General features: G+C 39.8%; 1 protein-coding gene across 23 annotated transcripts in view; it reads left to right on the top strand.

The window, feature by feature from the left end:
• Positions 1–21,093, top strand: part of CADPS2 (calcium dependent secretion activator 2) — a 585,486-nt gene that overhangs the window by 387,001 nt on the left and 177,392 nt on the right. For all 23 annotated transcript variants that reach the window (XM_073328224.1, XM_073328216.1, XM_073328226.1 and 20 more), the window contains 2 exons: positions 7,292–7,358; positions 20,224–20,332. In XM_073328224.1, the coding sequence (XP_073184325.1) occupies positions 7,292–7,358; positions 20,224–20,332 (176 nt within the window). The remainder of the gene's footprint in view (positions 1–7,291; positions 7,359–20,223; positions 20,333–21,093) is intronic.

Raw genomic sequence — 21,093 nt, 5'->3', positions numbered from 1 at the left:
ACAGATCCTTAAGTGCACCCATATTAATCAAAATACTGTATGTACAATGAAATGGAAATAGAATGAAAAGGTGCTCAGAATAAATCACATTTTTCTGTCCATATTATGAGACTATTGCTCATTGGAATAAATAATACTATGTTCTCCCTCAGTTGTGATGCTTACATTACTTGACATTTCTCACGATTTCTGCATCCTTAGCAGTCATAATTACAATAGAAGTTTGGGATGATATTTTTTCATTTGTTGAAGGTTTATTTAGTTCTCTTTCTCAAGAGCACAGAAAGTACTGAAATCAATCTGAGAATGTTTACTACTAGAATTCTGATGACCCAGGTCATATTGTTGTCTTACATCAGTTGTGCCTCTCATCCTCAACTGAAGGCAAAAAAAATGGCTTAATCTCATGGGGTTAAATAAAAGAAGGAATGCAGTGCAGGGAAGATTCCTTTTATGCAAGCAACACAGAACTTGCAGTGATGACTGAAAGTGCCTGTGGGCATTTGGTCCCTATTGGTTCTCACATCAAATGCAATGATGCCCACAGATAGCCTGTATTGTTGTCAGTTAAATGGGATCATGAGTGTCTGAAAGGTGTTTGAGAATGAACTGAAAATCATTTTCACAAGTGGATGATTACTTCTGCCACATGTTAACCGAACTCTATCAGAATGGCCCAGTTTTTTGAGACTGCATTAATTGCTCCTTCAACCTTGACTGAGGTTTCTCTTCAAGAAAGCCCTTTGCTGGACTAAACTGCTATATGTATTGATTTTTCTTTCTGTATTTTTTCATTGTTTGTGATAAATGAAGCCTTGTAAAAGTAGAGGATTTATCATTCAAGATGTAAATTGATTGCTTCATTCCTTAGAATAAAAAGCTAGACTAAAAATGATCTGTGTTGAAGTAATAAGTCCTTTTCCCTTTTTTCCCAGCAGTGAATAGTTCCAGTATTCCACACACAATTAGAATTTTCAGCTATTCATTAGTGCTGATTTTTCATCAAAAACTAAATCCCTGAACTCTCACAGCATGAATTTAGTGCAAATAATCTGCCACCCTCTTTCATTTTTGACACATATGCCACCACATAACTGAAACTAAATTACAATATTTAACTGTTTTTGAACTTTTGTAATATGTGGATATGTACTTTGAAAAACCTTTAAGCTTATTGTATATAAAATTTTTTGTCAGATTTAGCAAAAACAGTTTTCGCATTGCAAATATTTCAGGAGTACAACATTCAGTAAATTTGTTTTATTTTCAGATAAAAGGATATTGACTGCCCTTACATTGTTATATAAATAAAATCAGCATCCATCACAGTTTTTATTTCATCCAGAAAATTAATTATAAAAATTCCATGAAATGTGTATTAATTCTATTTTTGTTGTTGGAAAATATACGGCAAGCAGTATAGAATAGATAGTTTTAATCTATTACTTTAATTGATTATAATACAGTTCTGAGTTCTACAGCTCAACTCTTTATGTGGATTGAAAATAAAAGGGAAATATAGCATGTTCGTTTGACAAAACAATTTTCAAGGCTATTATTAAAACAGCAAACTTTTAAGAAGGTTTTATTTTCTAAATAATTTTGTGTTGAATTTCAATCCCTATTATTATTAATACTACTAATGTTAATATATGTTCATATTGTCTTGTCTTATCTAAAGGCCCTGATTATGATTGGGGCTCCATTGTGCTAGCCTCAGATTACTGCCAAATTAAGAAAATGAACAAATATACAAAGGTTGAGGGAGCTGGACAATCAAATATATACATTGTTAATATATGTACATCTTTTATATTTGTGTGTTTGAAATTGTGTGATTACATAGATCAATAAATAACAACTTTTCCCAACTTGCCTTCAGCCTACCCATTGAACACTGGCAAATTTGTAATAGGTGTTGTAACAAAAGTGGATCTTGAGAAATAGAGCTGAAGGTGAAGCTATTTCGTAATAAGCAAAGTGTAACAGTACTTTTTCAGAGGCCTCCATCTAAATATGTAGCCAAATTGTAATAATTCAAGAATTACCTTTGACTGTCTCGATGGTGGAACCAGAATTAAAGAGAGCGAGAGAGAGTACATGTAGTAAATTGTACGATATTTTTAAGGAATATCATATCAGCTGTATCTGCATATGATTTTTTGGAGTTTTACACAAAATATGTTTCAGTGTTTCCCAAAGAGAGAGAGAATCTATGAGAGAATGACTGCTGTGTTTTTCAGTATGGCTGAAGATAATCAAAAGGGCATATACCCCAAGGTATAGTGTTAAGGGCATATTCTGTGCATGGAGTGATTGATCAGCATGTGTAAATGAATGAAGGTACACACGGGGATAGATTTAAGCAGCAAGCTGCAACTTTATTAACTGAGCGGAGGGCAGGGGTGCCCATATACCAGGCATTTAACTGGGTCCAGTGTGGGGTTACAGGGCTCCCACCATATAACTAATAACTAAGGGTAGACCCTCCTAAGCCTAGCCCCTATGATTCAGCTCACTTCTGAGCCCTCTTGGCCTCCCCCTGTATGAGAGTATAAAGGGTACAAAGAGGGACTTTGGTTTGCAAAGACTTCAGGTCTTCCCTTCTCCCAGAGGCACAAGGTCCGCCAGTGAAATCCCAGGTCTCTTTCACCCAGTGCTTAATTTGTAATGAAAGAGCTGCCGGAGCACAAGCAATTTTTTTACTTTCATAACTGATGTGGCAAACCTAGAGGTGCTGGGACTCAGCCCTGGTACAAATTAAGCATTGCTTTCACCTCTGGGATCTGTCCATTTTACCATTCTCCCCAGTGAGCCCTGGCCACAATTTGTGACAAACTAAAATTCCTATAAATTCCTAATATGAAATTTCCAAGTGCTACTCCACACAGAATGAATGTTTAACTCTTTATGATGCCACAGGAGTTTTCACATGTGGAATGAAGATATGACATAGCCCTGGGTAATTACTGAAATGTTCTACAGTAGGAAATAGCACTTCTGTTTACAGAAAGCCCTGGAAGAGGGATTAATAGTTTAAGATTATTGTTGTGTGTTTATAGTGATTTGTAAAACCAAATGCCATAAGGCTTTGCTTCTCTGTGTTAAATCCCCGCTTTGTGTCAATAGTGCTAATTTCTTTGTTACCTAATCCTATGTAAGAACAGCAGATTTTACAGTTAAATAGGCAGCGTTTTCCTCCCCCTTGCTCTCATTCCCCAGAGAAAGCTGGTATTTAACATCGTACTTACTAGAGGAATATAGGCTTTTTCCCCTATATTTTTAAACTGGTTTTGAGTTGATGGTAAATTTTGAGCATTGTGCCCATTTAAATGACAGTAATAAAAAAAGAGTATCGAAGAGAAGTTTTAATTGTAAACAACCATGTGGGAAGAGAAGTTTTAAAAAAAACAAAAAAAACCCACCACCTTTTTTCTTATAGAAAGACTTCATTCAGAGATCAAATGTTCATGGATCATCATACAATTAAGATGTCCTTTGTCATTTCTCCATGCTATGCTCATTTGGTCTCAGAGAAGACCTTTAGTGTGGGGTGTTCAATTTATGCTGCAACCCTAATGGATTCCAGGCCTACAACCAGCATTGCTGGGCATGAAAGGATTATCCTGGAGTCGGGGGATCCTCTGATGGTTATCCTTTGTAACCGTCTGAGTATGTCTACCCTGCAGTTAGGCAATTGTGGCTGGCCTGGGCCAGCCGACTTGGGCTGGTGGGACTCCATGTAAGGGGCTGTTTAACTACAGTGTAAACAGTCTGGGCTCAGGCTCTAGGACCGTGCAAGGTGGAAGGGTCATAGAGCTTGGGCTGCAGCCTGAGCCAGAAGATCTACATCAGTAGTTCTCAAACTTTTGTACTGGTGACCCCTTTCACATAGCAAGCCTCTGAGTGTGACAGCCCCCCCCCCCCCTTATAAATTAAAAACACATTTTTATATATTTAACACCATTATAAGTGTTTGAGGAAAAGCAGGGTTTGGGGTGGAGGCTGACAGCTCATGACCCCCCGAGGGGTACCAACCTCCAGTTTGAGAACCCCTGATCTACACAACAGTTAAACAGCCCTGCATCCTGAGTTCCAGTCAGCTGGCATGTGCTGGCTGCGGGTGCCTATTTGCAGTGTAGACATACACTAAGGGGCCACACCCAGCGGTAAGTGCACATGGTCAGGATGTTCCTGTATCTCAGCAATTTCCAGCTCTTTACTCCTAGCTGCTGTGTTGGCCCCAGGAGGCCACTGGCATCCAGTATGATTAAAGCATCACTCCTCTGAGTTATGCCAGAAGATTTGCTTGGCAGAAAGCGGGCTCAGGATTGAGAGATCACAAATCTCACCTGTGCACCCCCTTTCCTGAGCTGCTCTGTGGTCTCCTTTGTCCCCAGGGATGAGACCAATATTCTGTAGATGTTTTTGTTACTGTTCTTCAGACATTTCCATTCACACTTTTCCCTCCTGCAAACATGATCACTGAAAAGAAAGAAATTACAAGGGAGAAGAATGGGTATGTGTTGGCAAAAAAGAATAAATGTTCCAACCTAGGGGAAAGTGTTTGCCTCTTTTAAAGTATATATGAAAAGTAAAACAAGTCACATTACACATTAGAGTATGTTTCTGGCACTCCGTGTGGTAAATACATATATTATTGGCAAACACTAAAAATTCTCACATAAAACAGTTAAATATGTGCTCCCAGTATGCCCTTTCTCTGACAGGTCTGATTTACACCCCCAGTTTCTTAAACTTTCTTTTTATCAAATTCAAGATAATCCTACAATTGAGAGAAGATGGGAATTACACAGCAGGCTCTAGAGTGTTCAGCCAGAACACAATCACACAGCAGTCCTGCAAACAAACCTCTGGTACATAAACCAAATTGTCTGATCTCACTAGCACAAAAAAAACCACGGTGCTCAAATAAAGCAGAATTCTTACACATTTGTACCAGGGCATGAACTAAGGGAAGATAACGCCATGTTTTAATAATGAGGGGAGAGGTTCAGTGTGTGATATAACAAAATGATCACAGTCTGATTAAAAACAGTTGTGTCCTATACATTCTCAGTGGGCAAAAGTTATATCCTTCGCCTGTAATAACCATACAGTGCAAGAATCTGTTTAGAAACACAAGCGCATTTTCTTCTGTCCTCTGCAAAAGTGAGTGGAAGGAACGAGTTAGTGCCTGCACCTTACTGCTAACAGGGTGCAGAACACAGGGGATTGAGCCCAAAAAGACAGCAGAAACCAGAGATCCACAGGTTTCAGAGTAGCAGCCGTGTTAGTCTGTATCCACAAAAAGAAAAGGAGGACTTGTGGCACCTTAGAGACTAACCAATTTATCTGAGCATAAGGTTTCGTGAGCTACAGCTCACTTTATCCACAGGGAACCACAGTCCCAACCCCTTGGACCTCAAGCAGCTGTCCCCTCTATACTCCCATGCAGCAATGGCTGCATGTTAGAATCAGACCCTGTGCTATTGTGAACTCAGTGCTCCCATTACACTCTGTGCCTCTGTGGACAAGAGACATAGAATACACAGAGGAGAGTTAATGCTGTCTCTCATTTTTCTTGTAGAGCAGCTGATAGTTTGTAAAGTAACATACCTCTTAGCCCCTCCTTGACACTTTCTGTCCCATATCCCACCTTTCCTTAGTGAGGCATGGTCCACAGATCCTACAGTGAGTTTTCAGCCTTGCTTGAAGTTTTGGAGGCAGAACTAGCTCTGTCAGTCACCAGGAGGCCTTAGCCTCCACACTCGGAGGAAAAATCAGTGTTTCTCTACCTCCTTAACTGCAGGTAGACAGACCTTCTGCTGCAGAGCTTCAGGTTTGAAACCAGTCAGATTCTTGATACCATGATTCTCCTCAGTGCTTTAACCCAGGACTGTCAGTTTGCAGTGCTGTTTGCGCAGTCTCATGTGGGTCAAGGACACTTAAATACCACTTTTTGGTTGTCCTCAAACTCAAGGGAAAAGAGAAAGAGAAGTGCTCACCCATGTTTGGGACTGGAGTTCCCATCACTACGTCAGAAAAGGAAAATGCATGATCAAGAATCCAAAAATCTGTGACCCTGAGATGTCTACTATGGCACCATCAGTGCTGAGGGCTTTTCTCATTTTGCCAGTGATGTCGATGCCTAGGACTCTGGGTTTCTCTTCTATATCCTTATTTGTTGTGGGGCCTTCAGCACTTTCACCAGAGTTTATACCCTCTGAATATATGCTTTTCTGGGGAATGCTATCTGAGCCCAGCCCTATCAAATCCAGACACTGAATTGGAGTTTTGTACACGGGTTTTGTTCCATGAATTATACTAGTTATCCTCAGTTCAGTCTGGCAGGCTCATTGGGACAGCTCCTGGGCAGGGGTTGTGGTGTTCTCCCTCAGGTTCTACAAGGCACTCTCTCTCAGCTTTTCTGGGCTGTTGGGGACATTCATTTCAGACCACCACCTTTTGCCCTCTGACATTATGAGCAGGCTTGTCCTCCTCATGATTAGGAGTCTGACAATCATAAAATGAAAAAAACAGTTATAAAACTTGCTGCTAGTCTGCACCCTTCTGCTGCTCCTAAGATAACTACAGTGTTGCTCTTCCGCCCAGACTTCTACCAAAGTCTAGAATTCTCTGTCCCTGGGAACACGAAGTCTAGTTTTTTATTCTCTACACTAGGTGAATCTGTATTTGGGAACCACAGTTTTATTTACATTAAAGAGAATGAAGTCTTGTTTCCTTGATGGCAGTTTTATATTTGATCATCTTCCCGCATTGGCACTATGGTTGATGTTATACAAAACTTACCCACACTCAACCGTGTTGAAGAAGTAACAGCAAAAAATTAGAAATACAAAGTAAATCTGCACGGAGCAAAAAATGTGAGCCTGCAGTCTAATTCTTTGACAAAAACACACACTCGTGTGTGTGTGTAGCCATAAGTGTTCTAATTCGCTAAGTCATGTTTCTATTCTCTTTCCCTTTTTTTTTCAGTGTCAATTGCTTGCATAAAAGAGCCAAGCAGATTAGTCTTTTTAAATATCAATGCAATCAGTTTGTGTCTGTTTCTCGTTATCATATTTTTAATTACAGTCTAATTTTGAGTGAAAAGGAATATTTACACACTTGCATTTTTAATGACTTGAATAAATAGAAGAGAAAATTACTTCTGTTTGGAGATGACTGCTTAATTTAAAGGAAGGATTGATAGTTGAATAATTGTTTTCATTGGCTCCTCTTTATATCACATTATTTATTCACAGATGACATTTTTTTAACTTGGCAGGTATTTATATGCTCTTGGACAGAAGGTTTGGAAAAGATGGAAAAAACGCTACTTTGTTCTTGTTCAGGTTAGTAGTTTCTTTGTCTGCCAAGTTTGGATGGTGAAGTTTCTGGAAATGTACTCTCAGAATGGTAAAATCTTACCTGTGATTCTGCAATGTTCAAGCAGCATATTCTCCTTTGTATATACATACCTTCAATTTATGTTCACAGAACTCTCCCAGATTTTTTAGCAGCATCATTATTTTTATTTATAATATGTTCAGAGAACAAAAGTGTGAGGGCATTTCACATACACATAGACCAGATCCTGCTCAGAAGAACTTCGGAATAAGAGTTCAATTTTAAAGACGCTATTGAGTGAAATTCTATGGTCTTGAACTATCCCATCAAGCATGGCCCTTTCTAACAGCATTCTGTTCAGTGAAAAAATTAAAAAATATTTGTAAAAAGTAAAATATATTTATCCTACCTGAATGAGCTAATTCAACTACTGTGTTCTGTATTTGAAATTAAATAAAAGTAACAAGGTACTACTATGTTATACTTTTTTGATGTTTTAGTTTTGTGTGTGTGGAGAGAGAGAGAGAGAGAATCCTTTCTATATTAGCCATTTAATTATAGAACTATGGGGTTAGAAGGGACCACAGGGATCATCTAGTGTAACCCTCTGCCAAGATACAGCATTTGTTGAGTCTAAACCATCCAAGACAGATGGCTATCCAGCCTCTTTTTGAAAACCTCCAGTGAAGGAGCTTCCACAACTCCCCTAAGTAGTTTGTTCCATTGTCCTAGTGCTTTTACAATTAGGACATTTTTCCTGAGATTTAATCTAAATCTGCAATTGTAGTTTGAACCCATTGCCTCTTGTCCTGCCCTCCGTGGCAAGAGAAGACAATTTTTCATTTAAACCAAATATGTGAATAATAATTTTGGAATAGAAATGCATATGCTTCTTACATGAGTTGTCAGACTGGAGCAATGAACAGCAATTTTAATTAGTGTTTAAAAAATCAGCATGCCCTCTGTGCATTCTCAGGATGATGATTGTTTTCAGGTCATGGTTGAAAATGTGATGTACTTTAGAGTCAGTTCTTCTCCTTTGTGTGTCCCTATTCTAACTGGCAGAAAGGTGCCGTGGTGATGATATGAATCTCCTTGAGTACGTGTTATTTATATTATTGGTGGGCCTGTGGGGAGTTCATCAGCCCAAGGATTTCTAAAACAGTGGATAATTATTTTACTGGAAACCCATCTCCTTGCTCTAGCATTCTGTCGTTCATCCACATTCAACTGCTCCCCTTTGTCACTCCCATTCTGAGAGTTTAAAGGACATTAAGCAGAATAATAACTATCCCAGACAAAATCCTTGTTCAAATTAAAATAAAAGTTGAAAGCACTTGGATCTGGTTTGGCTTCGATTGAAGTCAATGGCTTCAGTGGTGTGAAATCAAGCTCCACCCTATGACTTTAGGGTAAAAATCTTTATAAGAATGCACAGGCTCACTGGGGAAGAGGAGTAGGCACTTTAGTTAGGCTTGACAAGTTCTTCTGAGCCTCTTAAGGCTCCCAGGGGAGGTTTTAGGGCCCCTTATGAGCCTCCCAAGGCTTAGCGGGGTGGGGATGACGCTGATGTTGCTCTGTAAGGCTTGTGTATAGGCAGTGAACCTCTTAAAGTGCACAGAAGGGATGGAATGCCTCTCATCCTGCTGTTCCCCCATGCTTCCTTCCTGCAGCCCCCCTGTTCTACTGCCCTCTACCTCACAAAAAGGCTCTATTCTCTTCCTATTTGTGGACCTCCTAGACATGAAAGTCCTAGAAAGTGAGCACCTTAGCAGACCTAGGGGGGTGGATGGAGAGGTTGTGGAACCAACTAGGAGACCAGCTGAGTCCAATAAACTTAATTTTAATGATCTCCCACTTTCTGTTCTCCAGCTAGAATCGAGGGGAAAATCATTACAATAATTTTCTAACTGTGATGATCTTCTGCACTAGACACCAGCGCTTTATTTTGGCCCATATCAGTAAAGTTGGTGCATGATGTCAGCATGACAGAATCATAACATGAAGTAGCTACAAAAATCAACAAATTATATTATACAAAGATACTGTGTGAATTTAATATTAACTATACAGTCAGGCCCTGCTTATTGATGTGATCTATACATGCTACTTGTCTCATGTTATCAGTGCAAGTGAAAGATTTGAAATAAACATGTAACAATGCATATCAACCTGTTGTACTGATTCATTATTGACATTCTTGGTGATCCTCCCCTCTCTCTCTGTCTCTTTCATATCTGTTTGACTTACATCATTAAAGCACTAAGCACATAAAATTCAGTTATATGATAGATGCCTTCAACATGGTTTACACATGGTCTTGAATTATTCAAGTGTGACGTTAATGTGTAATGCTGTTGTGCAGGAAGCTGTTGTGAATGATGTGGGAGTGTGGTTACTCCCTTTTATTTAGAAAGTATACCTGTCTGAGAGGGAACAGTTTGATAGTATAGAATGGATACAACTGGCTTTTGAGTATTTGGAAATTCTAACTACTTCTGTTCTGTGATATAATTGTTTGTTTGTTCCTTTTAAAATCCAGTCACTTCTTTAGAAGGCTATCTATCCATCCTTCTTTTCAAACTGGAAAACAACAGGGGCACAATATCTTATATTTTAAAGAGGAAGAAAAAAGAGTCAGTTCTGATATTTTATCTTGCATACAATCTGGTAATATTTTCTTCTTCCAATAAGCCAAATAGAGAGACATTTCTGTTATAATTGTAATTCATTCCTAGTTGTTCTTTTCATCATTAAATGCCAGAAGTCCATCTGCCCAGATATTGGGGCTCTTGTTATCTCAGACATGTTGGCTAAATCTTGCTGTCTTTATGACCTGCCACAGAAATCCTTAGAAATTTTGACTGAGTAAGGGCTGCAAGATTTGGTCCTGTATATCTTAGCTATAAGACTTTCATGAAATAATTCATTTTTGAACCATGGACCTTACAGTTTGTTTTCAGTAAAAATGGGTTGGAAAGATTCTAAACGTGAAATACTTTGTCCTTTCCTGTTTTTAATTTACAGACAACACAAAATTACTTGACATGGTTAAGTCCAAACTGTGAGAAGTTACAAAGAGGTCTCACTAAACTTAGGTGACTGGGTAACAAAATGGCAGGTGAAATTCTGAGCTAATAACTGCAAAGTAATCCACATTTGAAAAAATAATCCCAGCTGTACAAAATGGTGGGGTCTAAATTAGTTGTTTCCACTCAGGAAAGATATTGAAGTCATCATGGATAGTCCTCTGAAATTGTCTGCTCAGTGAGCTGCAGCAGCAAAAAAAGCTAACAGAATGTTAGGAACTATTTGGAAAAGGATCAATAATAAAACAGAAAATATTATAGTGCCACTATATAAATCCATGGTATGCCCACACTTTGAATATTGAGGGCGGTTCTGGTTACCCAATTTTTAAAAAGATATATTACAATTGGAAAAGTTGTGGAGAAGAGCAACAAAATGATTAGTGGGATGAAACTGCTTTCATACAAGGAAAGATTAAAAAGACTGGGACTGTTCAGTTTAGAAATGAGACAATTAAGGGGGATATGATAGAGATCTACAAAATCATGAATGGAATAGCAAAAGTGAATAGGGAAGTGTTACTTACCCCTTCCCATAACACAAGAAGTAGGGGTCACACAATGAAATTAATAGGCAGCAGATTTAAAACATAAAAAGGACTTCTTCACACAATGCGTGATCAACCTGGAGAACTCTTTGCTGTGGGATATTGTGAAAGCCAAAAATATAACTGGTTTCAGAAAAGAATTAGCTAAGTTCATGGATGATAGGTCCACCAATGGCTATTAGCCAAGATGATCAGGGACAAAGTGCTTTGGGTGTCCCTATACCTCCATCTGCTAAAAACTGGTATTAGACGCCAGGGGATGGATCACTTGAAATTGCCCTGTTCTGTTACTCCCGCGGAAGTATCTGGCAGTGGCCACTGTCAGAAACAGGTCACTGATCTAGATGGCCATTCTTATATTCTTATGGTTAGAGTTAATATTTTACTACCAATGATCTCACCTACCAATTTCTAAATGTGGTGCTTGGACTTCCCTCTTCAGCCACCTAGGGATGAATTTGACACAGGACGAAGTATGTGATGTCTGTATGTCTAAAACTTCCTATATTGAGAAATAATTTGTAAGGCTCACTAACCTCTCTTCCTTAAGATCCACTTCCTCTATGATGCCTACAAGAAATCCATGAGCTGTGTTGACTTAGTTGTGTGGTAGTAGGGGATAGTTGGCCATCCTTACCGGGTGAGGAACTCTATCCTTGGAATTCTGAAAAAGATTTGAGCATTGTGGTGGATGATCAGCTGAACATGAACTCCCAGTGTGACACTTTCGCCAAAGGGCCTAGCACAATCTTTGGATGTACAAACAGGAGAATCTTGAGTAGGCTATGTTACCTCTGTGTTTGGCAATGGTGTGCCCACTACTGGAATACTGTGTCTAAATCTGGAGTCCACAATTCAAGAAGGATGTTGATAAATTGGAGAGGGTTCTGAGAAGAACCATGAGAATGATTAAAGGATTGGAAAACATGCCTTATAATGAGAGACTTGAAGAGTTCAATCTGTTTAACTTAACAAAGAGAAGACTAAGGGATGATTAGATCACAATTTATAGATATCTAGATGAGGAACAGAAATATGATAATAGAAGGCTTTACAGTCTAGCAGACAAAGGTATAATAAAATCCCGTGGCTGGAAGTTGAAGCTAGATAAATCCAAGCTAGAAACAAGACACAAATATTAACAGTGGGAGTAATTAACCATTGGAACAGTTTATGAGGGTTGTGGCAGGTTCTCTGTTACTACAAATCTTTAAATCAAGATTGGAAAAGATATGTTCCAATTCAAAAAGAAAAGAATTCAGGGAAGTCCTGTGGGCCTGTGTTAAGCAGGAGGTCAGACTAGATTATTGCAGTGGTCACGTTAGCTTTAAAATCTATGAATTTATGAACATTCAACCAAGCTATAAATATAAACTAGTAGCTTTAGTTTTGTATATATTGTTGTTGAGTTCTGTAGCTTTCTGTAGTCTCATCTCACCAACTCAGTCATGTATCCTAAGCTCTATCTCAAAAATGTAAGAAAAAGAGGAAGGTTCTTATATGCTCTTCAAGTTTCTCCGTGAACTAGCAGTACCCACACCCTATCTCCTGGGTAGGAGAATTCTGCAAGGGCATGAGCCACACAGGAGGTGCAAATTTTTTTGCATAGAGAGACATGGTGAGTAAGGTAATATCTTTTATTGGAGTAATTTCTTTTGGTGGAAGAGACAAGCTTTTGAGCCACGCAGAGCTCTTCTTCAGGTCTGGGAAAGGTACTCAGAGTATCGCAGCTAAAGGTGGAACAGGTTGTTTAGAGCTGTGACCTCTGGGGGTCCGCAGACTGTATCTAAAGGGTCTGGGAAAAGGTCATTGTTACCATAGAACAGTGGTTTACAGCCTCTGATCAGCGGATTCCTGGTGGTCCACAGACTATATCTAAGATTTCCAAAGGGGTCCGCACCTCCATTCCAAATTCGTTAGGGGTCCACAAATGAAAAAATGTTGAAAACCACTGGTTTAGAGTAAATAGTTGACATGTTCTAAGAGACCATTCAAAGTGAAGTGGCCAATTAATACCTTTGCAATCATAGGACAAACAAAGGGAGAGGGGAGGGTTAGTGGGTTACAGATTGTTATAATAAACCATAAATCCATTTCTGTATTAAGTCCATGGTTTTCAGTGACTAGCAAAGTTATGAATTAAAGCTCCTAGGCTCATCCTTTGAAGGTTTTGTGCAGGTTTCCTTTGAGGATGAAGATTGAGAGGTCAAATATGTAGTGATTGCTTTGTGAAAAGTGTTTGCCCACAGGTGATATGGTGTTTTTGTGTTTTATTATTTTCTGTGTGAGTTCATTCAAGAGCGTAGTGATTGTCTCATTTCACCCATGTAGCTGATATTGAGGCATGCAGTGCACTGGATGAAGTACGCTACCTGTTGTGATAGGCACATGTAGGACCCCTGGATCTTGAAAGATGAGTTGCGGGGGGTATTGGTAGCAGTGGGGTTATGTCTGCAGATTTTGTTGTTCTGGCAGGATCTTGTGCCACTTTGAGTTGCTGTGTCCTCGTCTGTGGGGACCTTGCTTCTGATGATGAGCGATGATGAGGTTGCGGGCTTGTATGAGGGCCAGAAGAGGGGATTCTGGAAGTATTTCAGGATGGGGTCCCCATCGACTATGTGTTGTAGTTGTTTAATGATAGCCCCATATCGGTCCCAGTGTAGGGTGGTAGGTGACAACTATGGGTGTGTGGTCAGAATGGTTTTTTTCCCATTATGAAGCAGGTTCTCGTGGGATATTTGGGTGGCCCATTCCATGATCTGACCTACTTCTCTGGAGGAGTGTCCTTGTTTGCTGAAGGCGGTTTTAAGTGAGTTAAGGTGTGTATCCTGAACTATCTCCTCGGAGCATATTCTGTGGTATCTGAGTGTCTGGCTGTAGATAACAGATTTTTTTGTGTGACTGGGGTGGTTACTAGATTGGTGAAGGGAGGTGTGGTGGTCCTGTGGGTGTCTTGTATATAGTTATTTGTAGGATTTCATTGTTGAAGTTGACTGTGGTGTCCAGGAGGTTGATCCTGGTGTGGGAGTGTTCTAGTTTGATGGGTGGTTAGTGGTTATTGACGTTTTGGTGGAAATCTGTGAGGGAGTTTAGGGTGTCTGTTCAGAGGATGAAAATATCATTGATGTGTCTCAGGTATAACATTGGTTTCATAGGGCATTAGTCCAGAAATTCGTCCTCAAGGTGGCCCTTGAAATCCTGGCCTCATAGATTTTATACATAAAAATGTGACAGTGCACTACAACAAAAGAAAGTGGGCGCACACTTTATAATCACAGAGCCCAGTGAGTGTTGATTTTGTAGATTTATTTTTAAATCTTTTTTCCTAGGAACTTTTACAATTTGAAAATATTTTAGATTAAATGTATAATTTTGCTTTACTATTATACTGTAAGAAGGATTTTTTATTAGCAGTACAGTATATTGTTGGGCTTGAGAGTATGATTGCATCAGTTAAATATCCAGTAAAACATAAGGGAAATAGGGTAACTAAAGAATTTATAGCAGGAGGTAACACCTGTGCCACCCTAATTCCAGCCCAAACAATCTGCCACCTTGTTGTGAGACAGCAAAGAGAATCTGTAGTGACCCAGATGGGAGTATAGGGAAGGGGACTGTGGCTCAGGTTCAGTCACAGTTTTCTGTGGTGGGGGGGGATCATTACTATAATTAGTACCAGTGGCTATTGACGAGTCTGTCTGTAAATGGCAATATGTGATTCATGAAAAAATATGTGGAAAAATAGCAAATGTGAGCTCAAAATTACATACCAGATGGGTACAGTTGTGGTGTGTTGTTCATATCCAAGTGAATACACAGCATTACTCTAGCTTGGAATGGTGAGGGAGGGTTTAACATATATTTAAAAGGGTAGCAGTGAACAAAAATAAGATATTTTTTCTTTCCTCCTTATTGTAAGCCCTTTTTAGTAGGGACTTGTCTCTTATTTGTTCTACTAAGCACCTTGCACACTTTTGACTGCTGCAAAAATAATTAACACTAATAACAATAACGTTGTGGCAGGAGCACGGATTCCTGATGAGACAAAAACTGATGCAACTAAAACAATGTTTTTGGAATATACATGAAAACCAAACACCTTCACTTCTTTAGCTGAGCAGATCAAGTTACCCAATTGTCCATCAATGATATTTCAATAATCATACATCAGCAGCCTTCATAGTTTATAGATTGTAATAGTCTTAATTAACTTTTATTTGTTTTTTATTATTTGGATTTATATAAACTATTATAGCGCCCACAGATTCAAATCAGGATCAGGGTCAAGTTTTGCTGAGCATTGTATAATACATAGGAAGACTTGGTCACCAACTCAAAAATCTTAAAATCTCATGGAAGACAAAACTCACTGGATGAGTGTAACAGACCGTAGGAAGGAAGGGTATGCAAGGAATGGGAGGTTAACATTGTTAATGTTACATAGGCTAACAGTTTGCACAACTTTAGGATTTTGAATCATGTATGTTATTCTTAAAACTATTTTAAATATTCCCTAGGAAACTATAATCCTCAAGCTCCCTTTATGATGTGGCTCTGTACCTGCCTGCTGATTATCCACTCTCTCCTATTAGGTTTTATATATACAGTGTCTACAAAACTATTTTCACAACTCCCTCAGACCATGGGCGCCCTCCATCCCTAGGGTTGTCTAATCGCGCAAACCCAAAAACCCTTGCTCCACCACTTCCCCGAGGCCATGCCCTGTCCCACCCCTTCTCTGAGGCCCCACCTCCCACTCATTCCATCCGTCCTCCCTTCGTTGCTCGCTCTCCTCCATCCTCACTCACTTTCACCAAGCTGGGGTAGGGGGTTGCGGTGTGGGAGAGGGTGTGGGCTGTGGGAGGGAGTTTGGGTGCAGCAGGGGGTGCAGGGTGCGGGCTCTGGGAGGGAGTTTTGGTGCAGGAGCAGGTGTGGGGTCGGGCTCTGAGAAGGAGTTTGGATGCAGGGTGCAGGCTCTGGGCTGAAGCAGGAGGTTGGGGTACAGGAGGGCGTGTGGGGTGCAAGCTCTGGGAGGGAGTTTGGGTGCAGGAGGGAGTGTGGGGTAGGGCTCTGGAAGGGAATTTGGGTGCGGCTCTAGGCTGGGGCAGAGGGTTGAAGTGCAGGGTGTGGGCTCTGGGAGGGAGTTTGGATGCAGGAGGGGGTGCGGGTTCTGGGCTGGGGCTGGGGTTTGGGGTGTGGGAGGGGGTGAGGAGGTCGGCACTTATCTCAGGCGGCTCCCGAAAGCGACCGGCACATCCCTCTGGCAGCGGCTCCTAGGTTCGGGGACAGGGGGTCTCCATGCGTCGCTGCCCACAGGTACCGCCCCCGCAGCTCCCATTTTCCACAGTTCCCAGCCAATGGGAGCTGCGGAGTCGACACTCAGGGTGGGGGCAGCACTTGGAAACCACCTGCCTCCCAGGGGCCACAGGGACGATGCCAGGCGCTTCTGGGAGCGGTGCTGAGGAGTAAGGGAGTAAGCGGGTAAGGGAGCCTGCCTTAGCCCTGCTGCCGTGTTGGCCTTTTAATGCCCCAAAATCTCCTGGTTTGGCTGAAGTAGCCTCCAGGAGATAGAGCATGATTTCAGGAGACTCCCAGCGAAACTGGGAGGGTTGGCAACCCTATCCATCTCTAATTACCAAACAGGTAATTGTCTGTTTGGGCCCTCAAGGTTTCCAAAGGTCAGAAAGTCCACGGATCAATTACGAAGTATATTCTCTCTGTAACTGTAGTCCTGGACCATGAAGGTACTGCCAAGATGTGCTCATTTCCACCTGGCAGTCAAGCTTTGAATGCTATACTCCACCTCCTAGAGTCTGGAACTGCTGAGAAGATATGGGAGACTGTTGGAGCCGTATGTCCCCCAAATCTTCCCTCTCTAATAGAGGTGGGGGTAGTGAAAACTTGTCTTTTCCCTTCCCCCTGCCTTCTGGTGGGGAATGCTTCACCTTATGGGCTGGGTTTCCTTTTAAAAATTGGTATACCTTGGTGAAATTGTTTTACAGACCATTTTCAGGTTTGTAATAAACAAAAACGTATAGTAGCTTTGCATTTTGTTATGAATAAACTTTAACATGCAAGCTAATTAAGCACGTGTATGAGACCCTGATATTTGGTTCTGTGGAAATTATGAGCTGCCGAGAACTCCAGTTACAGACAAGAAATTTACATTTCTTCCTACATAACAGTGCTTAATTTGTGCCAGAGCTTGCCCTGGTTGAGCCCCAGCACCTCTACGCTTGGCAGTTCATAGACCTGGCACTTCTGGGCTTGCTGCATGAGTTGTTAATGTAAAAAATTTGCTTGAGCCCTGGCACATCTTTCATTACAAATTAAGCAGTACAACCTAATATAGCTATTTAAGAAGATAGATCAGTTCTATTTTTATCTGAAAATATCTTTTCTCTAACTTCAGACTTCACATTTTTGACAGTTATTTTCTGAATTATCAGGGGAAACTTCCTTTAGCCCAATTACTTGAAAATGTATTTCACCACTTTTCCAGCTTTTGTTTATGAAGAAACAACAAAATGTATATTTTCATAAATTTGTAGATTCCAAGTCCAGAAGGGACCATTGTGATCATCTAACCTACCACAGGCCTTAGAAGTTCCACAAAATAATTTCTCAAATATATCTTTTAGAACAAAATCTAGTCTGGATTTAAAAGTAGTCAGTGGTGTAGAATGCACCACAACCCTTGGTAAATTGTTCCAGTTGTTCATTGCTCTCAAAATTATGCCTTATTTCCCATCTGAATTTGTCTAGATTCAACTTCCCGTCATTGGATCTTGTTATACCTTTCTCAACTATGTTAAAGAGCCTATTATTAAATATTTGTTCCCTATGCATGTTATTGTTCTGTTGTCCACAATGAGGGTTTTCCACCTTCCTGTTTAGCTTCTCATGTGGCCACTGACAGAGATAGGTAGCAGACTAAATGGACCATTGATGTAATCCAATGAGGCAATTCCTGTGTCCCCATGTTTTCTGAAAGATTTTCTATTATTTTATTCTCTTTGTTTTAGGATTTGAAAAAGTTTAGGTTTTATATATTTAAACAAAATATAAAACTTAACGTTGATTTTGAGAAATGTCCCTTTAGAAAAATGTAAGTAAAGCCAACAGACTATGTTGCACAGTCCTTAGGAGACCACCTTATGATGCAAATCGGTGCAGGAGATATTAGGAGTGAGCCTAGTACCAAGTAATTCACGATGTCTTCACAGGTGTACAGTAACTGCAGGAAAAAACTGGAATATAAACATTATCACAATTAGTTAATTACTAACTACCTTTATGATGCAAGTCATTGGTGTGATATTGTTATTTAAAGCTGCTAGTCTGAGAAGACCGATATGGATACAGAACAAACTGGATCAGCTGGTAAGAACAACATGTGTTTTAGCGTATAGCCAAATGCAGGAACATTCAGCTGGGGGTCCGTATCTTGGGATTTGGTGATGCTGAAAAGGACTTCAGTGTCATGGTAGATAACCAATTGAACGTGAGGTCCCAGTGCAATGCTGTAGCTAAGAGAGCAAATATGATCCTTGGGTGTATAAGCAAGTGAATATCAAGTAGAAGTAGAGAGGTGGTATTGTCTCTGAATATGGTATTAGTAGACCATCACTGTTATGTTGTCCCAGTTCTGGTGTCAACACTTCAGAAAGGATGTTGAAAAATTAAGGGGGTTCAGAAAAGAGCTGCAAGGATGATTTGCAGTCTGAAAAAACATGCCTTTTAGTTGAGAGACTTAAGTACAAAATATATTTAGATTATCCAGGAGAAAGTTAAATGACTTGATCCTGGTCTACAACTATCTGCATGGGGAAGAGTTCTTCTTATAGTAGATCTAGGCAGAAAAAGGCACAACAAGATCTAACAGTTGGAAACAGAAGCTAAATAAATTCAGGCTAGAAATAAAATGTAATTTTTTAGCCGTGAGGGTAATTAACTGTTGGAACAACTTACTTTGGGATGTGGTAGATTCTCTATCACCTGTAGTCTTTGTAAATCAAGACTCATTATTTTTCTAAATGATATGCATTAGCTCAGACAAAAATTATGGACTTTCTGCATAACTGGGTAAAGTTCTAAGGCTTGTGTGGTTCAGGAGGTCAGAATAGCTGATCATAATGGTCCCGTATGGCCTTAAAATCTGTGAATCTGTGTGAAAGAAAATTTTAACCATTTTGGCCAGATTCTGCCACCCTTACTTATGTTGAGCTCTACCTTACTCCTAGGGTAGTCCCATCTAAATTGATGGACCAAGCTTGAGGAGTGAGGTTGCTGTTCAGTGTGAGTAAAAGAATCTGGCTCTTATCCAGCATTTGCTGCTTATTTTAATATTTATAGATGTATCGGACTAAATTAAATAAATATTTTAAGTAACAGATAATATACAAAATTTGCATACAGAATCTCATATATGTACATATGCACTTTATAATTTAATTTATCCTTAGTTCATTTATGTGAAAAATTAAACAGCTGAAGGGTTGGTCTTGTGGTTAAGGTATTTGACTGGAACTCAGGATATTTAGGTTTTGTTCCTGCCTTACCATAGACTGCATTTGTGACACTGGATAAGTCATTAATCTTTTTGAGCCTAGTTCCCCATCTGTAAAATTGGATCATACTCCACTTATCTGTCTTGTTCATTTAGATTGTAACCTCTGCAGGCAGGGACTGTTCAGTTAACATGTGCATGTACCCCACCACAATGGGGCCAATCTTTTTGGGGGCCCTGACAGCTACTGTAAAACAACAAATAATAATTAAAACAATGCAGTACATTTTCAAAGCAGTGTACAGGAATTTAGCTACCCACATTCCATTATTATTATACTTTATATCAGAGCTTTCTTTCCCCAGCCCCATGTGAAACTTGGGTTCTCTTCTTCCCCATACTATATAGGTAGCTCTTACCTCTATTGATTAGGAGTGACCAGACTGCACACTCATTTATCTCCACTGGTTGATTGTGTGTCAGCAGTTTCTTTTCCACAAGGTAGTCTGCTTCTATTCTTTTGGCAACTGATCCTCTTGAGAGGATGATTTATGGCACTTTCTCACCCCCTCAGTTTGAGCATTTAAAAGATGTGAAGTAGCATTTCTTCTGCTTTCTGTATATGTGTCTTGTTATTTGTGTTGTATAACACCAGTCAATTGTCTGCTGGTATGTAAACCTATGAAATGCAATGTAACAAACCAAAACTCCTGTTCTTATTCAGGTAAGCCAGTACACATTTGCAATGTGCAGTTACAGAGAAAAGAAATCTGAGCCTCAGGAATTAATGCAGCTTGAAGGATACACTGTGGATTATACAGCTCCTCACACAGGTACTCTTCATGCTATTACAAAAGTCTTACAGAGTATGTACAATAGCAGATTCATTTTACTTTCTTATTATCTTTCATGTTTCTGTCAGTCAACAGGATAACGTTGATTTTCTGCCAGTGGCTGAAGGTTTTACAGTTACTACTCTGGGATTTTCAAGTGAGAAAATCATGCTTTAGAAATAAAGGAAGTTTGTTGAAAGAAAGAAAATCAAAAAATTCAAACTAAGGTGTCCAAAAGGTCACGGAGCCATTTGCACTAAAACAAAAACACACCTCTCAGGGAAACACAGTAAACCAATATCTTCCCCTTTCTTTTTATATTGTTAGTATTGATAGTAAAGATTGACAGACAGAGAACTCAGCAGGACTCTACTGAATGAAGTCTGTTAATCTAAACCCACAGACTTCAACATTGCAAGAGTTGGCATGGTCTAGTAAATTTACACCAGAATCAGAAGCCAGGAACTCATAGGTTATAATCCTGATTGAGCAAGTCAGTTAACATCTCTGCCTCAATTTCTGGACATGAAAATAGGAATGATCAAAATTACCTGCACACCAGAGATGTTGAGAGGCCTGATTAGTTTGTTTGTGCAGTGGTTTGTAGATGAAAAGTGATATATGAGTGCTCAGTATTATTATTATTATTTATTAGTCTCTCTCATTCTTGACTCCAATGGGGAACAGATTAGGATTTGGGATAATCTTTGCATGGCCTGTATATATTATGTCTACATACTACCATTTAATGGCTGTGCTGC

Source organism: Lepidochelys kempii, chromosome 1 (genome assembly GCF_965140265.1).
Source record: "Lepidochelys kempii isolate rLepKem1 chromosome 1, rLepKem1.hap2, whole genome shotgun sequence".
Classification (NCBI taxonomy): domain Eukaryota; kingdom Metazoa; phylum Chordata; order Testudines; family Cheloniidae; genus Lepidochelys; species Lepidochelys kempii.
Note: the sequence above shows the minus strand (reverse complement) of the source record. Positions and strands in the feature narration are given on the sequence as shown.